The sequence below is a fragment of the Equus quagga genome, unplaced genomic scaffold (genome assembly GCF_021613505.1).
Source record: "Equus quagga isolate Etosha38 unplaced genomic scaffold, UCLA_HA_Equagga_1.0 73442_RagTag, whole genome shotgun sequence".
NCBI classification, from domain to species: domain Eukaryota; kingdom Metazoa; phylum Chordata; class Mammalia; order Perissodactyla; family Equidae; genus Equus; species Equus quagga.
In genome coordinates, this window is record NW_025802777.1 from 2,628,797 (window position 1) to 2,654,641 (window position 25,845).

The window sequence follows — 25,845 nt, forward strand, 5'->3', positions numbered from 1 at the left end:
GGTAACCAGGGGCTGGGGTTAGGACTCAGGTGGTGGGTGCGGTGGTGCATTAGTGCCGAAGGCTGGTGTTCGTGTGGTGGGCAGCTAGCAGCTGACTGCGGTGTAATGGAAGAACCCGCGTTCTTGGAGGCACAGGTTCCATCATGGTCCCTTCACCCCTGTTAGAGGGAAACAGCGTGGCTGACGAATGAGCCTTTTGGCTCAGGAATTCATCATCTCTAGAGGAGAAAGAACACTAAGCAAGAAAAAAGGCAGAAAATCGTAAAAGGCTAGCGCATAGTGTGTCCCCCTGCCCTGGCTGGGACAGGGTGTGGGGGTCTCCAGGGAGGCGGGGGACCTCTTCTGAGTACCGTTCGCTCTCTGTGACAGGGCATTGGCTGGTAAGAGCCCACTGGGCCAGGCCTGAGTCGGGCGGCTGGGATCTTGTCTGACCAGAGCTCTGGGGACAGAAACCAGCTCCCGGGCAGCCTGCCATGGACCTGGAGACTGCACGGCCAGAGAAGCCCTGGCTGGCACAGACAAGGCTGTACTCCCTCCACCCCTGACCGGACCAAGTCGGCCGAGGGCAGAGCTGGGGCCACCAGGACCCCTCAGGACAGTGGGGCAGGGAGTCCTGGTGCTGCCTGCTGGACGGGGTGTGAGGGAAGGCCAGGTGACCACCGTGTGCTGCTTCCGCTCCTCCTCCTTTGCGAGCGGAAGTTTTCTGGCAGTTACCCTGCTCTCCCTCCATCATTATGAATCGAGTGGGTTGGGGACAAAGCTATAACTTGGCCTCCAGAGCCAGGCTTAAGGAGACGGCTGATCTTGGTGAGGGCACAACAGCCAGCACCTGTCCCAGGTCCCTCTCCATGGGGCATCTCCCGTGGAGGAGGACGAGGTCGGATGCACGGGACTCAGGGTGTTGGAGGAAGTCGCGAGAGGGGAGCAGGAGGCCAGAGTGGTCCTCCCTCACTGCCAGCTCCTGTTGGCCCTCCCCACACCCCCCGGCATGCCTGTCCCCCTGCAAATGCTGCCCTCTGTCTGGAGCCAAGGGGCCTATCAGACTGGTCCCTGGGGACAGACCAGGAGCAGAACAGCCTCCCTGCAGGGGACCTTTCCCAAGTCCTGGTACCGAGAGCCCTGGTGCCCAGTTCCAGCCCAGCTGTCCATGAGACGGCCGAGCCCAGAGACCCAGCCCTGGTCTCGGCCCCACCTGTGTGACCCAGGCAGCCCGCCCGGAGCCCCAGTCCTCAGCCATAAAATGGGGAAATCAATGTACCCATCTCTCAATGAGGTTGTTTAAACTCAAGCGTGGTGACTGGCACAGTAAATGTTTAATAAAAGGTAATTGTTATTTTTACAGAGCCAGAGGCCCGGGACATGCTGAGCCTTGGAACCAAGCCTTATAACTTGCTTCAACCATGAAAAAAAATAAATATTGAAAATGTTTTCCTTGTTTAAACAGCCGAGATCTGAATCCACCCGGAGGGCTTGCTGAAGCGTGGCGATTGCATGAAGAGGCTCACGGAGGACCCTCGGTCCCAGCAGGGACATTTGGCTACGGGGCCTCGTCCGTCTCGTAAGGGCACCCCCGAGGCCCTGAGCCCACTCAGAGATGGTTTCAAATGGCTTCTTAAAATGAAAGCGCGGAACACTCCTACGTCATCTTGGCTAGGAATAAATTCTCTGAATCCTGCCTTCAAGGGACTTGTTAATTCTCTTTTGCTCCTTCTGACTGTGGGCACCTGTGGGGCTCCTGGAGCTGGTTAACCTCAAAACTAAAGTATCGAATTACCTTCCGCATCTTAAGCAGTGTGGGGCCAAAGGTTGTCTAATTACTGGCAGAATATGAATTACTCCCATCAAGGGACTAGTTTTCAGGTACATGCATTTTAAAACCAGTTAGTTTACTGGTTATACATACGTCATTTTTTAAGTGATGAAATATCCCATACATACAACAGAATATATAATGCAAAAAGAAGGTATAAAGAAAAAGTAAAGCGAACTCCTATGTAGTCACTGTCCAGGTTAAGAAATAGATTGTCATGGACACCATTACGTCCAGTCCCCCCAGTTTGCATCCTCCTCCCATTGCACCCCCATCCATTCCCATCAGGGGAAACCACAACACTAAATTTTGTGCTTATCCATTTCTGTCTCTTTTTCACAGCTTTACTATATATGTGTAGACCTCTAGACAGCATAGTAATTGATGTCGAAAGTTTAGAATTCTGAATAAATGGAATCATCTGTACGTGTCCCTCTGCAACTTACGTTTTTGCTCAGCAGTGTGGAAGATTCATCCATGGTAATGGGGATAGCTGTGGTCGACCCATTTTCATTGCTGTATTGTATTCCATCATATGAATATACCACAACATATTTATCTCTTTTCCTATTAGAAGGAACAAACAGGACTTTTCTGCCACGATTGTTTTTTTTCCCAGGTTTTTTGCAATAGAAATAGTGTTTCTGTGAACATTCTTGCGGAAGTTTCTGGGCACATCGCAAGAGTTTCTTTAGGGCACGTATTTAGGAGTGGAATTTCTGAGGGAAAGTTTTGCCCATCTTTAACATTACTGCACAATACCAAAAAGGTTTTCAGAGTGGTGGTACCAATTTGCACCGTCCAATTTTGGCCATACATGGTACTGAGTAACTAATTTTTCCAGTCTGGTGTATGTCTCATTTTTGGTTCCAGGTTTTTGGGTGGTAAAATATATATTATATAGAATTTACCATTTTAACCATTTTTTAAGTGCACAGTTCAGTGGCATTAAGCACGATCGCATTGTTGTGCAACCATCCCCACCATCCATTTCCAGAACTCTCCATCCTCCCCAAGTGAAACTCTGTCCCCATTGAACACTGTCTCCATTCCTCCTCCCCCAGCCCCCGGGCGCCCCCCATCTCCTCCTGTCTCTGTGAATTTGATGGCTCTAAGCGTCTCACATGAGTGGAATCATAGAGGATTTGTCCTTTTGTGACTGGCTTATTTCACTCTGCATAATGTCCTCGAGGTGCATCCATGTTGGAGCATGCACTCACTTGTTCTGTGTTCTGCGTACTGTAATGGTGTGCGTCTGTGTATTTTTAAAGGGGTTGGTTAGGAGATTTGACCCCGTGCAGCTGAGGGAGCTACCTGACCAGCCTTTGTGAGGCTCTCGTCTTCACAGCTGATGCTGAAGTTTGAAGGCCACAGACCAGAGAAGGATGCTGTCTCGCGATGCTGTAACAAAGCACGACAGACTGGGGGCTTAACCAGCTAATGTATTTCAAAGATGCAGAAAATATCAAAGATTAGTACAATGAATGGATGTACAACCTTCTCCCAGACCCGACAGGTATGAACGTTTTCCCATATACGGTTTTATCTTGATGAGCCATTTGAAATTAAGTTGCAGACGTCAGGACACTTCACCCCTGGCTATTTCCACAGGCCTTTTCTACGAATGACATTCTCCTACAGAACTACACCACCAACAACACAGTAAACGATACATTTAAAAATTGCATTTCCCAATAAAACTGAAGAAAACCCCCCAAAATTGCATTTCCACTGGTCAGTTGGTGGTAGGAGCATGCAAATTATTTTTGTATACTGCCTCTGTATCTATCAAATATAGATAAACTTTCTTAATAATTCTAATGCTTTTCTCTTGATTCTTTGAGGTTTTGAAGGTACACAGTCATATCATCTTCAAATAATGACTGACTTATCTCTTGCTTTGTAATTCTCCTTAGTTTAATTTCTTTTTCTCATCTGCAACCCTGGCTGAAACATTCAGTACAGTGTTGAGTAGAAGTGATGCTACCAGTAATCCTGTCCATTTCACCATTAAGGATGATATTTTTCAAGATTTTTAGATATCTTTTATCTGGTAAGAAAGTTTCCTTTTACTTCATCTTTGCAAAGGACTTTTATCGTGGACTTGTGTTGAATTTTATTGAATGCTCTTTTTAAATATATTAAGATGGTTTCATGATTTTTTTGTTTTAATATGTTACTGTGTTGAACTATGCTGATAGCTTTTCTAATGTTAAAGCAATATTAGTCTTGTGATAAACCCAAATTGGTCATAATATTTTTAAAATATTGTTGGATTCATTTCCTAATATTTGCTTAGGATTTCACATTTATATTCACGAATTAGATTGGCTTGTAATTTTTCCTTGAACTATCTTTGCTGGTTTAGGCATGGGTGAGTTGGAGAATTTTTGAAAGACCGGAATAATGTGTTGCTTAACCGTTTCTAAGAATTAACCTGGAAAGCCATCTGGCCAATCATTTGGTGGAGGCGTTTACATATGCCCATTAATAATGTTTGCTCATTGTGTTTTTCAAATCTTCTATATTTTTACTGATTTTGTTTGTTTGTTTGCTTGCTTGACCTCTCATGACTAAGAGAGATGATGGTAGATTTGTAGACATCTACTCGTAATTCTATAAATGTTTCCTTTATACATTTTGGAGACTATGCTGTTAGGAATATTCAAATTCACAGCTGTTATATTTTCCAAGTGATTTGTTTATTACGTCATTATAAATGACTCTCCTTATTCTCAGTAAAGCCTTTTATTCTAAAGTTTATTTTGTCCATATTAATATAACCAAACCAGCTTACTTTTACATATGTCTATCACACATATAGCATATGGCTGCCTTAAAAAATTAGACAATTGGATGATCTATGCTTTTAAAAAGAATCCATTCATATTAACCAGACAGTTTGGAGCATTTACATGTATTATGATTACTGATGTATTTGTATATATTTCTACCTTGATATTTTGAGATTTTTATTTGTCTTATTTTTTTCTGGGTTCAGTTTTACTCCTGTTCCTCCCTTCATCCTTTTTTTCCTTATTTTGTTTGGTTTCATGGAGTTTTTCTCCTTTATCTGATTTTTTCTTCTTTGGTTTGGACACTATCAATTTATACTCTATTTTAATTCTTTTTTTTTTTTTATAGATTGGCACCTGAGCTAACAATTGTTGTCAATCTTCTTTTTTTGCTTTTTCTCCCCAAATCCCCCCAATACATAGTTGTATATCTTAGTTGTGGGTCCTTCTGATTGTGGCATGTGGGACGCTACCTCAACGTGGCCTGACGAGTGATTCCATGTCTGCGCCCAGGATCCGAACCAGTGAAACCCTGGGCCGCCAAAGTGCAGCACTCCAACTCAGCTACACAGCCACGGGGCCAGCCCCTCATTCTTTCTTTAATTATCCTTTTAACAAGCATACTCAACAAAGTCTATAGTTGCTCAATGTGTTTATTCTCCTCCAGAAGAGCACAGTCATTATAGTCCTTTAATTCTGTTCTGCCCACTTATGTGCTATTATTTTCCAATATTTCAGTTCTACTTTTTGTTGATGTTGTGGGTTCTTTACCTTTACAAGCTAAACATTATTGGTGGCGTTATTTTATGCTGTCCATACTTGTTTATATTTACCCATATTTTTATCATTTCTTCGACTCACCACTTCCTCTCACATGTCAGACTTTCTTTCTGGGGTTATTTTTCTTCTTGAAACGACAGCCTTTTCGAGTTTCTTTGTTGTGGTCAACACTGTCTTGATTTGCCTGGAAACGTTTTTCCCTCTGCTGTGAAGGATATTTTTACAGGATATAAAATTCTAGGTTGAAAGTCACTTTTTCTCAACCATGAATATTTTATTTCACCATATTCTGCTTTTATTTGGGGGCTAAGTTTTTTGTTTCAGGATGTTTTTTAGATCTTTATTTTAGGAGTTCTACAATTTTGCTATATTATGCTTAACTATGGATTCCTCTTGTTTCTGCTTGGAATTTGTTGTGTTTTAATAATCTAAGGATTTGTGACTTTTATCACTTTTGGAAAATTTGCAATCATTATTGCTTCATACCTTGCTTCCACCTTGTTCTCTCTATTATCACATTTTGGAGGTCTAATTAGACATATTTTTAAATCTTTTTACTCTACTGTCCATATCACTTAGCTTCTTTTTCATGTTTAAAAAAAGGACTTTGTTCCTCTATGTGAATTGTGCATAATTTCTTCAGATCTATATTCCACATCACTGATTCCCTTTTCAGCTATTGAAAATTTACATTGTTTGTTTGTTTGTTTCTAGAAGTTCTTTTTAGTATTTCCCCCTAATTCTGCTAGGTAATTTTAAACAATCTTCCCTTCTTATTCATTTTTAGATTCTCGCTTTTATTTTTTTAACATAGCAAACATACTTATTCTGTCATCTGCATCTAATAATGCCAGTATCTATGGTCTGATTCTATAGTTTGTTGTTCCTGTTTACTTTTTAAATAATTTCTTATTTTAACTGTTTTTAATTAAGTTAAAGCTTACTTTTTTTTTTTGAGGAAGATTAGCCATGAGCTAACTACTGCCAATCCTCCTCTTTTTGCTGAGGAAGAGTGGCCCTGAGCTAACATCCGTGACCATCTTCCTCTACTTTATATGTGAGATGCCTACCACAGCATGGCTCGCCAAGCGATGCCATGTCTGTACCCGGGATTGGAACTGGTGAACCCTGGGCTGCCAAGAAGTGGAATGTGTGGACTTAATCGCTGTGCCACCAGGCCGGCCCCCTAAAGCTCATTTTAATTGTGACTGTGTGGGAGTTTTTCCTGAACTGAAGGGAGTATTAGTCAGGATTCTCCAGAGGAAACAGAACCAGTAGGATATATATATATATATATAAATGTGTGTGTGTATTTGTTTATTATAGGAATTGGCTCACATGATTGTGGAGGCCAAGAAGCCCCACAATATGCCATCTGCAAGCTGGAGACCCAGGAAAGCCAGCGGTGTAATTTAGTGTGAGTTCAAAGGTCTGGGAATCAGGAGCATGGGTGTTGGGGGGCAGGAGAAGATGGATGTCCCAGGTCAAGCAGAGAGCAATTCACCTTCCTCTGTCTTTTTGTTCTACTCAGGCCCTCAAAGGATTGGATGATGCCCATCCACTCTGATGAGGGCAGATCTTTCTTACCAGACTATTGACTTAAACGCTAAGTCTTCCTGAGCCACCTTCACAAACACACCCAGAATTAATGTTTTACCAGCTATCGGGGCCCAGTCGAGTTGGCACGTACAATTAACCGTCATAAGCCACATTCCCCTAGAGAGGATTTGAGCTTGCTTCTGCCTTGGGCTTGGGGCGTTACCCATCTGGGACCACTTTTAGATTACATTCTTGGCTTGACATTTTTCTCATCACAAAGGAAGTGGGAATTTGGGTTCAAAACCTAAATTCTCACATGAGGGATTGCTTGTAGCTATCAATTCTCAGGAGAGTGTTCCTTCTCCATTGAGAGCCAAGACTAAGATACAGACAAGCTTACTGGTCATCACCCTTCAGTGGGGTGGATATAAACTAAAAAAAAAAAAAAAAAATTCATTCTTTTCCTGAAAATAGAGCTTTTTGGATGCTGACTCAATGTGGCGGTAGCCTAGCCAATTGCCCCCTTCTGAAGCCCTCGGCTTGGTTCTCCATCCCTACTCCCTCCCACAAAACTCCGCACTACTAGAAGCAGCTGGACGACAGCAGCTGGTGCCTGTCAGTTTGACTCCTTCCTTACTTCCCTGGATAGATGCACCCACTTCACTTTTGTGTCTGAGAATTTCCCAAGTTTTCCTGCAAATTCAGCTGTAATTTGGAAAGATATCGACGATATATACTTTACAAGCCTTTTTGGCTGTTTTGCAGTGTGAACATTATTTCAGGATACTTAGCCAGTCATACTGCTATGAACAGAACTTTACCGCATATTTTTAATATATAATAATATTGTTTTGTTTTCTTTGGATCACAGCTACTCCCCTTGGTACACAATTCTGATTTTCCACTTGTATTTGTGAAAACAGTCATAACGGAGGCTTAACTTCAAAGATGGCTTGATTCAGGGGCTCAATGATGCCATCAGAAATTGGGCTTCTCGTCATCTCTATGCTGTGGTTTTGGATGGAGGGGCTATCTTTATCCTGGCACTAGCTCCCTGGTGATGGAAAACGGCTATCTGCAATTCCTGGTACGGCTTGCTTCTTCCTCCTCTAAGCACAAGGAAGAGGGTCTCTGGAAACTCCTTTAGAAGGGTAAGAAAATATCACCCACCATGGAGGTAGGAACCTCTCTTCCACTCACTGGGCAGAAGTGGGTTGGGTGTTCATCCCTGAAGCCAGAATTTGGGCAGAGAGTGGAATTAAGCCGCCGAGCCAGAGACTGACCACATGCCCCCCTCTAGCACTTGGATGGCGCTGGCTCCCGAAGCTGGTGGTCCGCTCCTGGGAGGTGTGTATACATCAACAAAAATTCCAGAAAGTTGCCAAGGGAAGGGGAAATGAATGTTGAGAATAGCCATCTACAAGAGGGCTGAATGTCAAGCCACACATCCTACCTGGTGGGGAGGTGAACATTAGGGGTTTGGTGGAACGATGATGTCATTCCTAGAGGGCTCCCAAGACGTTCTTCAAAACAGAAATAAGTGAGTCGCTAGCAGAAGACATCCCGACCCGACCCATTTGCTGGAGATGTCTACTAGAGACAACCTGGACAGCACTCACATTTGAGAGATGGGTAGGACCAACACATATTCCCGAGGGTTCCCCTGTCGTGGATCTAAGGGTGGGAGCCAGAAGAGAGGACGGAAGAACTTCCTAGGATGGTCCAGCTCCCAGGGAGACCCGCCCAGGAAGGAGCGCTGAGCCAAAGCAGCACGGGACTCAGAACGAATTAGACTTTCTTCTGCCTCCACCTGGGTGTAAAGCCATCCACGTTAGCAATTTGTGTAGTGCAGATGGCATTGGAAAGAGCTTCTTAAGGACAGGGGGAAAGCCAGGCTTCTGGACTAAAGTTTCTCTCATCCCTTTTCCTCACCCCTGTCCCTTGCTTTTAGTGGGTAAGAAGTCCTCACGCCGCTCCTGGGGACGTTCCGAGGCAGGAGGGTAGGGACTGGACCCGAGGGCAGAGAAAGGGCGCACAGGAGGACTGGGGAGGGTCCTCAGCGCGCGGCGGGGCGTCCTCTGGCTCTAGTGCCTGGGCCAGCGGTCCCGGGAGCCGACTCCTGGGTCCTCGCCTTGGGCATAGAAGTTATGGAGGTCCCGGGGGGCCAGAGCCGGGTTGGCCGCCGACAGGGGCTCGGAAAGCAGCACCTCATGGGGCTCACACGCGGACTCCATCAGCGCTTCTCAAAATCCCCCTCCTTAATCCAAACTCAGTCCTCTGACCGCGAAGTAACCTCGACGGGCGCGGAGCAGGAGATGTGGGGAGGGAGACGCCCTCCTCCCCAGCCCTAAACTGCCCACCAGGGGACGAGGCCCGGGGAATGCCCCGAGTTCCCTCCGGGTCCCACCGTGGGCGGGGGTCAGGTGCGCGTGCCGGGCTTTCCCTGGGGAAACTCCTCCTCCCGCGGCCCCTGCCTCCGCCTCGCCCCGCCCCTCCCCCTCCTCGAGGTGACCCGGGACTAACGCTTGGGGGTGTCGCCCTGAGCACTCGGACACCGCCTCCCGGGATTAAAGCGAGAGCAGGGGAGGGTCGGGAACTCCTGCGGGGGGGGAAGAGGAAGGCGCGAGCTCGGTAAGAGGCCGAAGAGGAGAAAGAGAAGGAAGAGGAAGGGCGAGGAGCGGGGAGCGCCAGGCCCCGGAGTGCTGCAGGTAAGCGGCGCGCGGCCGGTTCTCTGTGCGGGGTCCGGGGTGAGGGTCCCGGGCGCGAGAGGGAGGGCCTGGGCGCCGGGAACGACCTAAGCGCCCCTGGGAGGAGAAGCCAGGTGTGAGCAGCGCAAGCGCGGCAGGTGGGTCCTCCGGACGCGCGGGGCTGAGCCAGGCAAAGTGGCCTCCGTGGGGGCTGGGAGGGTGTCGCGCGCCAGGGGCCCGTTGGTGCGCCGTTCCGAGGCACTGGCCGCCCCGCTGGCCCCCTGGATGGGGAAGGTTGCCCTGCGAGTCCCTGGCCAATTGGTCGGAGAAGAGGGTGCCTTGGCGACCCTCGGGGTGGGTCTTCTCGGCCGGAGCCGGCTCCTGGTCCACCTGTCCTCTATGGCCCAGAGCTGGGGACTAAGGGTGCACCTTTTCCCTTTGGGGATGAGGAAGAAGGAGGGTTGTCGATCCCTTCTTTGTTTCGGGAAAATCTCTGCAGCCTCGGAGTGTTACCTGAACTCCTTCTGCTTCTTGGTTCCCTCCCTAAGTGGGGAGAAACTGGAAACTCGCTGAGATGCCGGGAGAGATAGGGCTGGCGCGGCGGGGACGGCGGGGACAGGCTCCTGGAGGGCCCCCGGGAGAGGCGCGAATGGCTCGGCGGCCCCGGGGAGGGACTGCCCGCAGCCCTAGCCCCGGCAGTGGCGATCAGCGCCGGGCCGCCTGGGCACCGGGCACCTGCAGGAACCGGCCAGGAGGAGCGGTCCTTGTCCTGGGCACGCGCTCCCTGTCGGCAGCAAGGTTGGGCTCCCGGGCACTTCCGTCCACCGCATGCCGTCTGGCTGGACTCGGGACGGTGGCTGGGCGCACCAGCCTGGCAGTGGGCGCCCTGCCCGCGGGCCCACAGGCCCTGAGGAAGACGTGCCTTACCGCCCGAAAGTTCAGGCGTCTATGCTCCGGAGGGCCTGGTTGCGGGTGGCCGCTGGCTCTGGCTCGTGCCCGGGCGTTTGCGCGCCCAGAGCCCGGAGCCCGTGCGGCTGAGGGCCCACGCCGCCCGAGAGCGCTGCGCGGTGATCCGAATCCCGTTTGGAACGCACAGGCAGCGGGCCTGGTCAAGAGGAATCCTAGTGGCTCGTTTGGGGGGGAAAGGATACCTCGGAGACCCAAGGTTTGCCTGGTGGGCCGGGGTCACCCAGGGCTCGGCCTCGAGGTTGAGCACCCCTCATTCAAACTCGTGCGGTAGACCTGGGCTAAGATAAGGGGCACACGGGCACGCGCTGATCCTCGCCGTCCTGGCGCGCTCACAGCCTTCGAGAGCCAACCAAAGAATGGAAAATTACAAAGGCTGCGAAGTGGAGTTCCAAGGTGTTTAGAAAACCTAAAGTGAGGGGAGGATTGTTGACTTAGCCTGGGAGGTCGGAGAAGGTCCTCCAGATAGTGAGGATGGAGCCAACCTCCCCTGGACAAAACGTGGGGGCTGGCAGTGTGGCGCAGAGTTTCCCCCGAGGCGGAGGAACCCGGTGGTGCCCAAGCTCCTGCGCGCTGCAACTGTGAGTGAAGTGAAGGGAGGCTGGTGCGCTAGGTGATGGCGAGCCCCCAGGAAGGCATGGGGGTGCTGCCCACCAGTGTCCCAGCTTTACCAGACGTGCGCCCTGCCTCTGCCGACCAGCAGAACTTACTGGATCGATGAGGGCAGCTGGAGCAAGCACACCCTAGACACAAGAGTTGGGGGCATCCCCATGGACAGGGCCCTCTGCTTACAGAAAGGTCATTCAACACCTCAGTCTGTTTTTTAGAAAATATCAACTGGTGAGCAGCATGGGCCTCTGTTCTTAGCTTGGACATCTGTTTGGTTCCCAGCAACTTCTGTCTTATTAATACCCCCAAGGTCAGCCGCCGCCTGTCAAGGTTATGTGGTGGCTGGAGCCACCTTAGAGCTCTGCCGCCTCCAACCCTTGGTGGCTCGGCCCTGGGCTCCCTCACCTTAACTGTAGCAGCAAATTTGTCCACACTGGTATTATCATAACAGCAAATGTGGATGTGGCACTTTCTTCCAGCCAGGTGTTGTGTCAAGTTCTTAATAATGTATTTAACTCAATTGTAAGGAAACTGAGGCAGAGAAGCGTGGCAGCTTGCCCACGGTCCTGTAACCTGTGGGGAGAACTGGGGATGAAAGCAGACCGCTGGGCTCCGTGGGGCTTTGGGACGTGGTGTCTGCCCCCTCTCCTTCCTCCGTGGCTCCTCCGGGAGGTTTGAATGTCAGGGGCATAGACTGTTACCAGTGGGGAGAGGGAGAGAGGGAAGCTGAGAACAGCCGGGGATCCTCCTGGGAAGGGGGCTTGCTTCTGGGCCAGGCTAGTTCCTCCCTAACCTGACAGTGGAGCCCCTGCCAGCAGCCCCACCTGGGCTCTGTGCTACCCCCACCCGGTGTGACCTGGACGAGAGTGCCAGGGAGGTCTCAGTGGGGCGGTGTGGAGGACTGACCTCCCTGAGAGATGGGGGCATTGAGGGACAAGACACTGGAGAAATGTCCTGTAGCCTGTGGACGATGAAGTGCATTATGCCAGTAATAATCGTCGTCATCATATGTGTGCTGGCCCCTACTCTGGGCCCAGCCTATGGTGTGGGTCTACCAGGAAGTGTGAGCCAGAAATCCAGGCTGGTGGCTCTCACTCTTTTCCTCCTAAACCTGTCGCAGGAGCCCCCAGGGACCCTTGTCTTGATAAGGGGTCGTTGCCCTGGTTCCAGTTGCTGCATCCGATTCTGGGGGTGGGGCTGGGGAAGTCTATTTTTGTAAGCCCTCCAGAAAACTCCGGATTTGGGAACCAGGGATCAAATCTAAGCCTTGGGCTTGCAAGCAGAAAGGAAAGATGACTGAGTCAATTTAGCCACCGAAGTTGACCCTGCTGCTGAGGAGGGTGGAGGAGGAGCCTGGAAGCACGGGAAAGAGTCCTAGCCAAGAGAAGGGGCATCAAGGCCCCATGCACCTTCCCACCCTCTGCTGCTCCCACTGCTCTGGATCCCCCTGGGTGGTCCCACTGCCCACAATTGCTGAGCCCTTGTCTCTCTTCCTGGCCCCTCCTTGCTTTCCAGGGCGCCTGCCAGGGACCCCCTAGGTGGCCTCTGGGGATGGGGTGCACGGGCATGCTATACCTGAGCGCTGAGATCTGAGTTGGTGAGTCCCTTCCTGGTTTGGTGTTGGAGAGCCCTGAAGGCCATCTGGGGGAGCCCTGGCTTGCAAGCCCCCAGGGGCATGGGCCTGGGTGTGGGGAAGGGGGCCGTCACTGCCCCCGTGCCGTTGACTATCCTGGCCCCAACCGCACGTGGAATCTCAGGGAGTAGCAGAGGGCTCCGCTGAGCACATCCCAGGTTCTGGGGGACAATCTGGAAGTGGAACTTGAGGTCAGGAAGGAAGAAGAGCTGACCCGGGACTTGGTTTGTCCTGGCCTCTGGACAGTGGTCAGAAGAAGAGGAACTGAGACAAGTGGAAGACATCCGAGTCAGCTGTAGAGGTGTCGAGGGAGAAAGGCAAGACACCCATCTTCTCGGGGCGGGGGACAGTCCCTTGGATTGTAAACAGTGTGGACTCTGGGAAGGAAGTGACTCAAAGATGTGCTTTTCACTCTTGTTAGAAGTGAGTCAGGGAGAAGGAGGAAGGCCTTGCTCTGGGTGAAGACTCCAGGTTTTTGTTTGTGGGTACAGAGGCATCCCTGGGGGGGCGGTGTGGGAGAGTGGGTGAGGGCGCAGAAATGTGAGAAGCAACCAGGGCACGTGTGACGGGCACCATGTGTCCGCGGCTGTGGCGCCTGAAGTCTGGAAGTCCGTGCGAGGGTGGAACAGACGGAAGAACTGGGAGCTGGAGGGCGGCAGGACCGAGAAGAGAGGCCGTGGTCGTCGAGCAGGGGATGAGAAAAATATTGACAAGTGAGAGCTGCCTGGGAAGATGAAACTAATCCAGGCTTTGTGGTTGCTTGTTTGCTTGTGGCAACAGACCTAGTGTCAGAGTCCCTCCAAGGTCGTTGCTTTCCAGGGACGCTTCCTGGCACCTGACCTCATCTGAGCCCCAAATCTGAACTCAGGGCGAGCCCGAGCCTGTGTTTTCTAGGGATGACCGGTTCAGAGTTCATTCTTCGAGGTTCTGACCGCGGAAAATAAAACACCATCATGTCTGGCCTAATGGCTAAAGCCCAATTTTGTTCTGGAATGTGCTTGAGAAAACGATCTTCACGTATTGAATCAAACATTTTTCGGTTTGAGTAATTCTGTTCTTCCCAAGGCAACCCGGTCCGTGTTAAACTTTTTCTTTGCTGGAAACTTGGTTTCCTTGGGTTGAGTTAAAGCTGCCTTTCTGCTCTTTCTGTCCGTTTTGATCCTGGTTTCGTCCTTTGGATTTGCAGAGACGAAGCTGAGGCCCTTTTCCACGTAGCAGTCCCTTAGGCTCTGGCGGGTAAATCTTAGCTGCGATCACTGTGTTATTACTGAGTGCTCACGTGTTGGGCACACTGCAGGAAACTCACCCTTAATTCCTGCAACTACCCTATTCATTTATTACCCTTATTTCACAGATCGACTTGGCCGAGGTCTTTAAACTTTCACCAGTGGCCTTTGCTTGGTATCAAGGACTCCTCCCTTCTGGAGGGACCCAGGGGCCTCTCTGGCCCGCCTGCCAGGTTAGATGTGCTGTCAGTTTTGTGCATCTGGACCTGTGAGGTCACCCACATCCTCAACTTGGTGGCTGGTTTTGTCCAGGTGCAGACTTTCCAGCTCTCTCTCTCTCTCGCTCCCTCTTAAATTTCGTCTTACTCATTTGGCCTTTGGAATTCAAAAAATATTGGAACACTTTCTTTGTGAGATACAAAGCTAGATTTAAAAAAATAAAAAGAGACCAGACCCAATTCCTGCCCTACAAAGTTTGTGATCTCGTTGGGACAATGAGGCATTCATAGAAAAAGAGACTTGGATGCTGTGGGCAATTCCTCTCCTGAGGTGATCTCTCTCCCTCTCTCTCTTTCATTCATGTGTCAGTTACTGTGCATGCCACTTGTCTGACTGTCTTATGCTTGTTGATGGTGAACTGTTCCTTACATCCACCACGGCCTGTTAACCTTCCTCTGATGGTGTGTTCTATCCTCAGCAGGAGACGAGAGCAGTTTTTCATATAATGGGAGTTTATGCAGAGGGTGAGGCACCAGAGGTTCTCACTGATCATTTATTCACTGGGTACGAAGTGTCTATTGGTGTTGCTTGCTTTGGAGTTTGAAGAAGGGGTGCAGAATCTTTCGGTCAAGGAAGATGGGGCCTCGTCGGCCTGTCACACCTCTAGCATCTCGAAGGCACCCAGTGGGGCTCGCTGAAGGAGCACATGCATGAATGGGGGTGCATGGAGAAGTCTGTGGAGCCTTCATTCTAGGGAACACCCCTGACCCCCGAGATGGGAGTCAGTGTCTTTGAGACAGACCTCATTTGCACTGGTTTGGTGGTTTTCAAAATAAATCTCCAGCAATTGTGTTCTGAGATCTCCAGCGGAAAGACACTCCAAGAAGAGACTGTTTCTGTTTGGAAATAGTTCATTATGTCATGGGATGCAGATAGGACACCACGGGGTCATCCTGTTCTGCAGGTGACTCGAGGCATGACTCAGCTCTCTGAAAGGAAAGCCCAGAGTGGACCAAAACAGCCTCGTTCTGTGGGGTGACTCAAGGGGACGAGGTTGGACCGGGAGCTGGCCGAGAACAAATGGGGGTTTAGGAACTTCCTTGAATGTTTACTCTTTTGTCACTTAAAGGAAAAGTGCTTTATTATATCTGGCTTTCCAGAATGGAGAACAATCATCCGTGCCTTTAAATGACAGGAAAGGACATTCGAGAAACAATGTTGTCTCTCGCCATCTAAGTTCTGTATTGCTCCTTTCAGAAACCAAAAAGATGGACTATCTTGTGTGGGCTTGGAAATGCCTGTCCCGAAGGTGGACCGGACCGAGCGTGGCATCTTCATCCTCCTGGAGAGCAGTGCGTCTCCTTTCAGATCCATTTCTAGAGTGGAACCTCTCCTCCTTCCTTCCTTTGCAGCCAGGGAGGATTATAGGCGGTCCACTCTTGTCTTTTATTCCATAGCCCATCGTAGCAGATCTTCACGCAGTTGGCGTTTCTGGTTCTCAGGTTTTGTGGGTCGTGGGATCGCTGGATGAGAACGGATTATGCTGTGATTACATCTGGGTCCTGTGGCTTTTATGGCCAATTCATGGCCGTGGCCACCTGCAGCCCTTCTTTTCCCAGCTTCCTTGTCTCTCACTGTTAGGGATCTTGAATGAACAGGAAGCATGGATTTCGAGCTCCGATCCGTCACTCCCTTCAGAGGGCTCTTAAGCTGGGAAAGCCGCCAGTAGGATCGAATTTTCGTTTCCTGAAACTTCAACCAAACTTATAACTGGTGAGATAGCTCAGAGGCACAGGGAGTCGCTGCCATTGAGAGCAGAGAAACCAGAGAGGCGAGAATGTCTGCTGGGGAAGGACGCTTTTGAAAGTAATCCGAGGAAGGTGCTGAGTTTTCCCCCCGCTTAGACTGGAGGGCGGTGGAGGATGTTGATCTCAGGACCCTCCCTCTTTACAGAGCGGACGTAGAAAAGCTATATTAATGTGTGATAATCATATCACTTAAAGGTTGAAATGTTAAACATGTTCTATAGGGTGACCCCTCCCACCTGTATACTGGTCAGTTTTCTTTCCTCATACCCGGAAAGGTGTTGATTTTTTCATTGTAACTTGAGAGATCTCAAAGCTATCAATAGGAGTGGTTCTTACATTTTATCTTTACACAAAGAGTAAATAAATGATCCTGTGCGGTTTTATTGTGACCTGTTCAATGAGGTTTCCCAAGATTAAAAAGCTGGACTCAACATTTTGATTTATAGCAATTTAATGTTTTGAGTTTTTTTTTTAAGTTCAATGGGTCAAATCATCATTATGCTTAGGAGATAGAAAGGCAGCGGGGTGCCGGAGCTGGCTCCGCTGCTGCTCCGCTGGTTTTTCAGAGCGGGTGGTAGCTCGGGAGCACTGCCCAGATGCAAATCTGCAAATCTGTAGACGCCACGCATCAGCCCCCTCGCTCCCGGGCGGGCTGTTCAACTTTCATCGGTTTTAGGATCACTTGTATTTAACAGAGATGGACGTAGCGCTTACCGATGCCAGGCACTGATTAGTTCCTCAGTGTCACCCTGTAGCGGGGCTCTCGTCATCTCCTGTGAACAGCTGTGGGGAAACGTGGAGAAGGTGAAGGCCAAGGTCAACAGGCCAAGCAGTGCTTTGTTCTGGAGAGAGGCACCTCTCGCCTAGAATGCCTTCTAGTTCTTTCTCGATTTATCTTCTAATAACTAACTGGTATGGAAATTTTACAGCCTGGCCATTCTTTCTTCTAGGTCATCTCCAACCTTCCAAATACCTGCCATTACCTGATGCTGCTGATCCAGTCGGCATGGCCTTAAACTCAGTAAGTGGTTAATTATCACTGTCCTGGCCTTTTCTTCCCTTGTTCCTTCTATTGCCCGAGGTGCACGCGGGTCAGCATTTTCAGAGCTGCCTGCAGGGAATGTGTGCGCCCTGTGGATGTTGGTCAAGGCATCTCCAGGTTACAGGTGGGAAGAAGGGGGCAGAGCGCGGCCACCCAGCGTTTGCACAGCTGAGTCTCAGAGCCGTTGGTTGCAGGTGGGGAGAGGTGCATTCTCACCTCGGCCTGGTCTCCTCCTGCTCTGACAGTGGGGGTGGGCAGGGGATGAGGGCGAGGCGTGGGGACAGATAGAGGCAGGATGTTGTTAAGGGGAGTAAATCCTTGGGAAGAAAGAGTGTGCGGGTTACCATCGGCCAGCAGACCATTGTGCAGCCTAGCTTCCTAATGAACTGGGGTGGGTCGTGATTGAATGAGGCACTGGGCTGACCATCCCTCTGCCTGGAAACACCCCCACCGCACTTTGGGGAAAGGTGCAGTATCTTTGTTCCCTTCGTATCTCACGGATTCAGCATTCTTTTTTCTTTTTCTCCCCAAATCCCCCCAGTACATAGTTGTATATTTTAGTCATGGGTCCTTCTAGTTGTGGCATACGGGATGCCACCTCAGCATGGCCTGATGAGCCGTGCCATGTCTGCACCCAGGATCCGAACTGGCGAAACCCTGGGCCGCCAAAGGGGAGCAGGCAAACTTAACCACTCGGCCACGTGGCCGGCCCCACAGATTCAGTTTATTCCTGGGAATAAGTGCCTTCAGTAAAGAGTTGTGGTTAATAACAAAAATGTTCTCTATCTGAAAAATACACCTTTTGCTTTCTCCACCCTTTATTTGTTACTGGTGCTTATTTTCACTGGATCCGTTTTCAATTTCAAATCTGCTGCGCAGGAGTTCACCGGGACAAGCAACTTGCTGCAGCCTTTCCTAGGTGGGGTGGCATGTTCTGAGGTGTCTCAGATAGAGGTCAGCCATGTGTGCTCCTTTTTTTGCCTCTGGTACCCCGTTTAGATTAAAGATTACGTTCGGTTTTCCTTTTCCGGCTATTGCTCTGGCTTAGAGTTAGAATCTTTGGACTTTTGGAGGAGGACACTGGTGATTTATTAAGCAGAGGTTAACTCTGGGAGCCCGCGTTTGCTCACTGCCTGCTAATCACCTTCCCTGGAGGCCCCATTTACAATTCTCAGCATTAAGTTGCCTCTGCTCAGAACGCTGCTCCCCTCTGAGGTTGCAATCAACAAGAAACAGGTGGCAGAAACTAAAGAGTGGGAAGAAGTTTTGCATGGGGACCTCAGACGCTGGCAAGAGGACAAATGCGGCTCCCCAGAGTGGCCCAGCCAGTGGCAATTGAGAAGAAGGTCACAGGCTGGTGGGGCCTACAGTGGCCTGGTGGGGGTGGGTCTTGCAGAAGTAGGCCTTGAGACGGCAATTTTTAAGCAGAAAGAGGATGAGGAGAAGGGCATTCTAAGAAGACAGAAACCAGCTGAAGTTTGGAGCTGGGAATAAAATGCTATGGCTGGAGCAGTACCCACCAATGGATCTAGAACTTCCTCTCACGGGGATGTAAATACAGAAATCTACACACTTTTCACAAAAATGCACGTGCCGTATAAGGATACTCATTGCCACAGAATGCTAGCAGCCCCCGAGGGTAGACCATTTAGTTGTCTGTTAATAAGAGACGGTGAGTAAATGATGATACATCTCCCTAAGGGAAGAGGAGATAGAAATGGAATTTTCAGAATAACGTGTATGGATGATCCTGTAGCTAAATTTCTTAGCCTCTATGCCTCACGTTCCTCTCTGCAAGACGGGCTTATAAGTCATCCCTCTACCGTCTTAGGGGGTTCCATCAGGTTTCAAAGAGGGCCTGAATGCAGACGCCCGGCAGCACGTGAGTTCTCAAATGTTAGCTGTTGCTATTCTCGTTATAATTGTGATATCGCTGGTTCATAACTTTGCACCCCCATTCTCAAGGTAGACAGTAATGACTCATTCCCAGACTTGTACACATTTTTCCTTTAATTTTTTAATTAGATCTCCAAGTCACTCATTTCCTTTTTCTTTATTTTAAGCAGTGAATAGTAAACAAACAAAAACAAAATCTATTGACAACTAATTGAAAATTCTGGCTGGTTTTTATTCCAGGTTAAGTTCAGTGTTTGGCATGATTATAGGCGCCCTGAAGAAGCAGGAGCACCATTTCACTGTCTTGTCTGAGTGTGATGGGATGGATGTTGAACCTTTAGGGTAATTAGGATTTTACATTATTCATCTTCTTTTGAATTGTCTAGGGATCACCACCAGGTGTTGGACCTTACTACGAAAACCATGGATACCAACCAGAAAGCTTCTATTCCCGGCAGCCCCCTGTGGCCCCTGGTGCCTACGGAGCGTATGAGGCCGAGTACTACCCACCCACGGTACCCCAGTACTCCCCGAGGGTTCTGACGCAGGCTTCGACACCCGTCAGCCACACCCAGCCCAAACTCTTATCGGAGACAGTGTGCACCTCGAGTAGGACCCTTTTTGCATTATTTCCTATAATGGAACTTGAGTTTGGGGTCTGCCTTCTCTAGTGGGCTCTCTGTTCACACCAACTCTGTCACTGGTTATCCTCATCTGCTGGGGCTGGTCTGTCTTAGCTTGTCTTTCTCTTCTGCATCCGGGTCAAGGCTATTGGGTGCTGGGTCTCACCTCCTGTCCAGGGCCTCGCCAGGACCTCCGGGCTGCAGAGACCTTCCCTCTTCCGTTAACTCTCCAGTTACCAGCTTTGCCTGAACCGCCCACGGTGGTCTTTCAAGCCAGGCTTCTCTGTACTATTTCTTGCCTGTGTGGTGTATTGATGTAGCAACTTGAATAAACGGTAAGCTCCCGATGCAGGGTAAATGATCGAAGCTTTCTTTGCCATACAGTTGCCCAGATACAGCAAGCCATGTTGCAGACGCTCAGTGAGTGTTTTGTGGCTCGTGGATGAAGTGGCCGGTGTGCTTATTGCCCAGAAGCTCTTGGCTCTAACAATCTTGTGGAGCTTGTGTGTCCTTCGATCCCGCATCTTTCTTACCCTCTCATTCATCTCTTCTTTGCATTTGGTCTCCTTCCTCTCCAGACCCCCTCTCGGCTTTTCATGCAGGCTAGTTTAAGTGTTAAGAGCTACCTGGTACAATTGGGACACCAGTGGACTTGTACAACCAGTGCTGGAACCAGGACAGTGGCTGTACCGATGAACATTTTCATTGATAATGTTTTTATTTGATTTTGTGAGATATGCGTACATGTAAATACAACTTGTGCAGTTAAAGATTAATATTGAAGTGAATTTCCCTGTGCCCACCACCACATCATAAATAATCGAGATGAATGACACCGGCACTACGTCTGCCCCTCCCCAGACCTTGCCCGCTCTGAACGAGAGCTATGACTCTCATAATTCTGCCCCAATGCTTGCCTCTGCCTCCCTCACCCTTCAAAAGTGGCTCGTCCATCCTTCCTTCTCTCCATCAGCTGCCTCTGCTCATGTAATACATATGCATCTTAAAGTTTGGGTTTAAGAACTGAAGGTCAACAACCTGTGATGCAAATAGTTGACACTCGAAACTGCAGGGCCGAATCAACAACAGACTACGTTGATAATGAGGAAGGTAAATGAATAGCAAGTTATAATTAAACTCAACGACAGCAGCGATTGAAAACCAGGACCAAGGTCTGGACTGACCCGAGGCTGCTGACAAATGCCCGTCCACCGAAGGTCAGGTCGGGGCTTCCCACTGCCCACGTGCTAGTGGACAGTGAGAGCTGGGCAGACTGCCACACACTGAGCGAGGGGTTAAGATACCGAATTCAATATCCCTTAGCTCACCAGGAAAATTATTTTATCTTAGGTTTAATGACATACAGGGAAGTCGCTCAAAGGAAGAAACTGTCCTTAGCTAATGGGTCCAATTGGTTGTTCGAAATTTCCCCTGTGGGAGCTGCCTCTGCAACTCCACCTTGCCCATGGGAAGACATAATCATCTGAGGCCAAGTTCTGATAAGGTGGTTCGGGCGGCATGTGGCTCTGCTCAGACAAGTGGCCTTGGCCTCACCTGTGAGCCTGTGAGAATGGCAGATCCCTCCCTCTTGCCCAACAGAATCAGCATCTCAGGTGCTGGGGCCGGGAAACGGGTCATCAGGCGCCCCGGGTGATTCCCAAGCCTGTTACAGTTTGAGAACAGACTGTGGAACTTGTAGAATGCGATAACCAAATGAAGGCGTGGCTTTGAGCCCCGATGAGCTGGGGCAGCTCTGGTCTGTCTGACTCCAGAAGCTGAACTTCTTGCCCTGCTTGACTTCCAGAAGCCCAAGTGCACCTGTGTGTACAGGTGTCCCTCCCTACACACTCTACCTCTCCAGCCTGGGCGGCCTTCTGTCTAGGCTGAGGGGGTTGGAGGGTCTGTTTAAATGCCTTCTCCTCCCCTCTCCACCTTTCTTCCGAGGAAAGCTCCCAGGAGCGCCTGTGCCTCGGGCTGTGCTCTGCATAGGACTGCTGCAATGGTGGCATCTGGTGCTGTCCTCTGAAACTTGATACAACTTTTGGCTCACGCTCTGACCGACAGCCTATTGGTTTGTTTTGACTGGAGAACACTGGTGACCTTTTCCGAATGCCTTTATTCTCAGCTGAAATGTGAGCCCAGTGTTCCTGTCCTCAGACCAAAGGGCCAATGTCAATGTTGCCCAATAGAGCTTTCCGCAGTGATGACAGTGTTGTACATCTGCGCTGTCCAGTACAGTAGCCACTGGCCCCGTGCGACTGTTGAGCACTTGAATTTACATAACTTTGTCTAATTGCATTTAATGATAATTAATTGAAGTGCACATAGCCACCTGTGGCCAGTGGCTGTCACACAAGACAGTGTGGGCGTACAGCATCCGTCGCTAAACCGCCTTGAGTAAGACCATTGATTCTTCTATCTTGAGTACCACCGACATGGAGGTGATCTTTTTGAGGACCTTAAGTTTTGCTCACACTTGTAATTACTGAAACAGGGTACTTTTCCTTTTTTAGCCAATTTGTTACGTTAATCATTTATTTGACTATTTTTTTTTAAGAGTTCACTTTAGTGTTTGTTGCTTCCTATCATTTTGTCCTTGATTTTGTTCTCCAAAAAGCATAAAGTTTACTGTTACAGAATAAGACAGACCTCCCAGGATACGTTCTCAAAAGTCCCATTTTTAAGTGTTTAAGGAATTATTTCCCCATGTGCCATACTTTAAAAGCAGTGGATAAAATTGGAGAGCGTAACTTCTAAAAGACTCTGCAGCTAAGCCGTATGCTCACCTCTTCTCCCGCAGAGACTAAGAAAGTGCTGTGCATCCTCCTCAACCTGGGGCTCCTGCTCGTGGCGCTCGTGGTGGCCGCCATCCTGCTCTGGAAGTTCGGTAAGTTCAGAGCAGCCGCCCGAAGCACAAGGGCGAAGTCGCAGCGTGCTGGGCATGCCGTGGTCCTGCTCCCTGGGCTGGGGGACCACCCACCGTCCTTCCTGAAGTCTCTCTTTCTGAACGAGCTGGCTTCTCCTGCCTTCCGTTGGGTCGTGGTGAAGCGTGGATAACCATTCTTGGAAGCAGTGGGTTAAATCTCGCCTGCGCGCTTCCTCAATCTGTGGGTTGTCAGAATCCGTGCCATTTGGGTAGTACCCACACACGGCGGGAGAAGCATTTGCAGTTTACCAAGTGCTTTGGGGCACTAGGTGCCACCTGGCACTCGTGAGCATGAGTTCCCCAACTTGGGGCCACACCTGGTCCCCTGTATCTGGGTTACCGCAGTGGCTGCTGCGGGCCAGGGTGTGCGTGCCGTCCCGTGCCACCTCCTGTGATCACAGCCCAGGCTTTTCCATCAGCCGGAGGCAGTGCTGGCTCACGATGTTTATGGATCACAGAAGTCGCTTGTGTGGTGAGGAGGAAATAGGAGTGCTGCCCCACGCCACGCTGGGAGTCCTTCCCACTGGCCCCCCGAAGTAATGTACCCCGGGGGTTCTCTGTCGCTGACTGCCAGCCCTGTTTCCTTTGATATATGTTGGTGGCAAGGACGCATCCCCTCCTTGTTAAAATGAAGGGGGAAAAGGGTTCTTTCTTCTTGTTCCATGGCGCTCGGAGGGTGGACCATGACCTCCTGCTGGGCACCGGGAGGTTTTCTTGGTCTCTCAGCCTGACTGGTATCTCCCTCCTGTCTCTGCAAGTGGAGAACAAGTGCTTGGGGTCCCGGATAGAGTGTGGCAACTCAGGAATCTGCATCAGCGCCTCCCAGTGGTGTGACGGGATCCTGCACTGCCCCAACGGGGAGGACGAGAACCGGTGTGGTGAGTGGCAGGACTGCGCACGCGGGGCTGTGCACCCGGCCTTGGAAGGTGCCCGCTCTACGCGTATGTGGGGCCTGACAGTGCCAGGCCTTTGTCTGGCAGGTCGATCCATTACGTCATTGAATCCCTACCTAGAGGGTGAGCCTCGGGTCTAACCCCAATTTTCAGATAATGAGGCTCAGAGGGGATGCGCTCCTGACCCGGCGTCACACAGCAGGTGGGAAGGAGACAACAGGGTCAGGGGTCAGTTGGACGTGTGTGCTTCCAACTGCCACAAGACATCACCGCACGGCAATTCACATGAGCAAACTGTTTAACATGTGGAGTTGGAAGGCGTTATGTTACTTTCAAAACAAACCGCCTTTAAAGTTAAATGTATCTATGGTCACAGAGCGGGCACCGGACTTGCTTTTTGTATGTTCTATTAAATTTTGAAGGTGATTTCAAGGGTAGTAAAGGGGCAGTAACAACAAAAATGATGCTTGACTATGAGAGCGATGCTGGCATCTCTCACCCCCGCACCCCTGTCGTATCCTCTGTGAGCTGATAACTTTTGATACAGTTGATGCTGGAGAAAGACAGTGTGCTGCTTCCTGGTGACCCTTCTCTGCGGGTCATCTTGGGGAGGTTTCTTTGCCGGCTCGTCCTCATTTCCAGGTCGTGGCACCTGTGTCTGTTGTGGGTCCCGGCTCGTGGGATCCTGGGGGAGGAAGCCGGGGCCCCGGTCTCCACCTGCGCCTCTGTGGTCGATGCTTGCTGTCTGTCCCATGGGCTCCCAGGGCCCAGCCTCTCGTGTGTCCCTGGAGTGTTTGCACTTGGAAGTGACTCACTCACTCTTTAAACTTTCCACATCATGCCTTGCCTTTATTTTGGTCATGATATATTTGTCACTATTTTCTTAAATAAAGTAGGCAGTTTTTGAAGCTGAGCAGGTGTGCTTAAGATATCAGATGGAATGGCTTTTAATGCAAAGAATAAACTCCAGCAAGACAAACTCGTTATGGTACCTGGAGAGTCTCTCTCTCTCTCTTTCTTCTTAACATTTAAGTTGTGTTTATTCAAATACCTTAAGAGTTAATATACTCAAATAGAAGAACATTCAGGAAGTACTGAAGGGTATGCAGTGAAAAATCTCACCTCCTCCACTGCACTGACACACACACACACTCTCATGTACACACTCACACCACACACACTCACGTACTGTGAGATAGAAAATACATCTTGGTCTCCACCCCCGTTCCTGGCGCAGAGCTCCTGAAACCCATGGAATTTCCTGGGTGACAGGACCGTCTTTTGTTCTAATGAGGCGACTCTGGGTGGGCTCCTGGGTGGCTCCTGGTTGGGGGCTTGTCACCAGAAAGAACAAGCCACGATTAGAAGCTTGGAATTTTTGGCCCCGCCCCCCATGATGTTGAAAAAGAAGGGCTGAAAATGGAGTTAATGATCCATCCTGCCCACATGATGGGGCCTCCATAAATCCAAGTAGGATAGGGTTCAGAGAGCTTCTGGGCTAGTGAACAGGTGGAGGTGCTGGGAGAGCAGCCGGAGAGGACGTGGAAGCTCCGCCCCCTGCCCACATGCCTCGCCCCACACACCTCTTCCCTCTGGGTGCTCACCTGTATCCTCTATCCCCTCCTTTCATTAAAAACTGGTGAACAGTAAACGGTTTTACCGAGCTCTGCAAATCGCTCATGCGAATTCAGTGGACCTGGGGAGGGAGTTGTGGGAACTCTGATCTATAGCTGGTCCGTCAGAAGCACAGGTGACAACCTGGACGTGTGACTGGCGTCTGACGTGGGATGGGAGCAGCCCTGTGGGGCTGAGCCCTTAACCTGTGGGATCTGACGCTAGCTCCAGGTAAAGAGCGTCAGAATTAAATTGTAGGACACCGAGCTGGTGTTGTGGAGAATTGCTTGGTGTGAGGAAAACCCCCACACATTTGGTGACCAGAAGTGTCAGAAGTGAAGTGTTCTGTGTGAGAGTAACGGAGACACACAAGAAACAAAGACGGAGAGGAGGAAAGAACTGGGTTGTTTTTCTAACTCACACGCATGCACATGCACACACTCATATATACACTCACACACATGCACACTCATACACACCACACAGACTCTCATATACACATCCCTCCCACACACTGTCATACCACATACACATCCATGCACACTCATACACACACACACACCACACACACTCATACACACACACGCCTCTTCACCAGCCAATCACGTTTTTTTTTTAGGGGCAAATAATATGAGTTTCTTGCTTCTCCTTCCAGAGAGTTTTTGCATAAAAAACAAATATGTGTTTGCGTTCTTAATCCTCCATTACCCAATGGTCATCATCCGGGTGACTCCACAGGCTCGATGACATATCCTGGAAGTCATCTCCTGTGGGGACAC

At 49.8% G+C, this 25,845-nt stretch overlaps 1 protein-coding gene across 5 annotated transcripts in view; it reads left to right on the plus strand.

Moving 5' to 3' along the window:
- The first annotated feature begins 9,528 nt into the window (after positions 1-9,528).
- The window catches only part of LOC124234348 (transmembrane protease serine 2-like), a 32,457-nt gene continuing 16,140 nt past the window's right edge, over positions 9,529-25,845 (plus strand). For 2 of the 5 annotated variants that reach the window (XM_046651682.1, XM_046651681.1), the window contains exons 1-5: positions 9,529-9,632; positions 17,023-17,093; positions 19,397-19,619; positions 22,434-22,520; positions 23,318-23,437. In XM_046651682.1, the coding sequence (XP_046507638.1) occupies positions 17,079-17,093; positions 19,397-19,619; positions 22,434-22,520; positions 23,318-23,437 (445 nt within the window). In that variant the 5' untranslated portion in view covers positions 9,529-9,632; positions 17,023-17,078. Of the gene's footprint in view, positions 9,633-17,022; positions 17,094-19,396; positions 19,620-19,797; positions 20,744-22,433; positions 23,438-25,845 lie in introns of those variants that run through there. The other 3 variants (XM_046651683.1, XM_046651685.1, XM_046651684.1) reach the window with 3 other exon arrangements.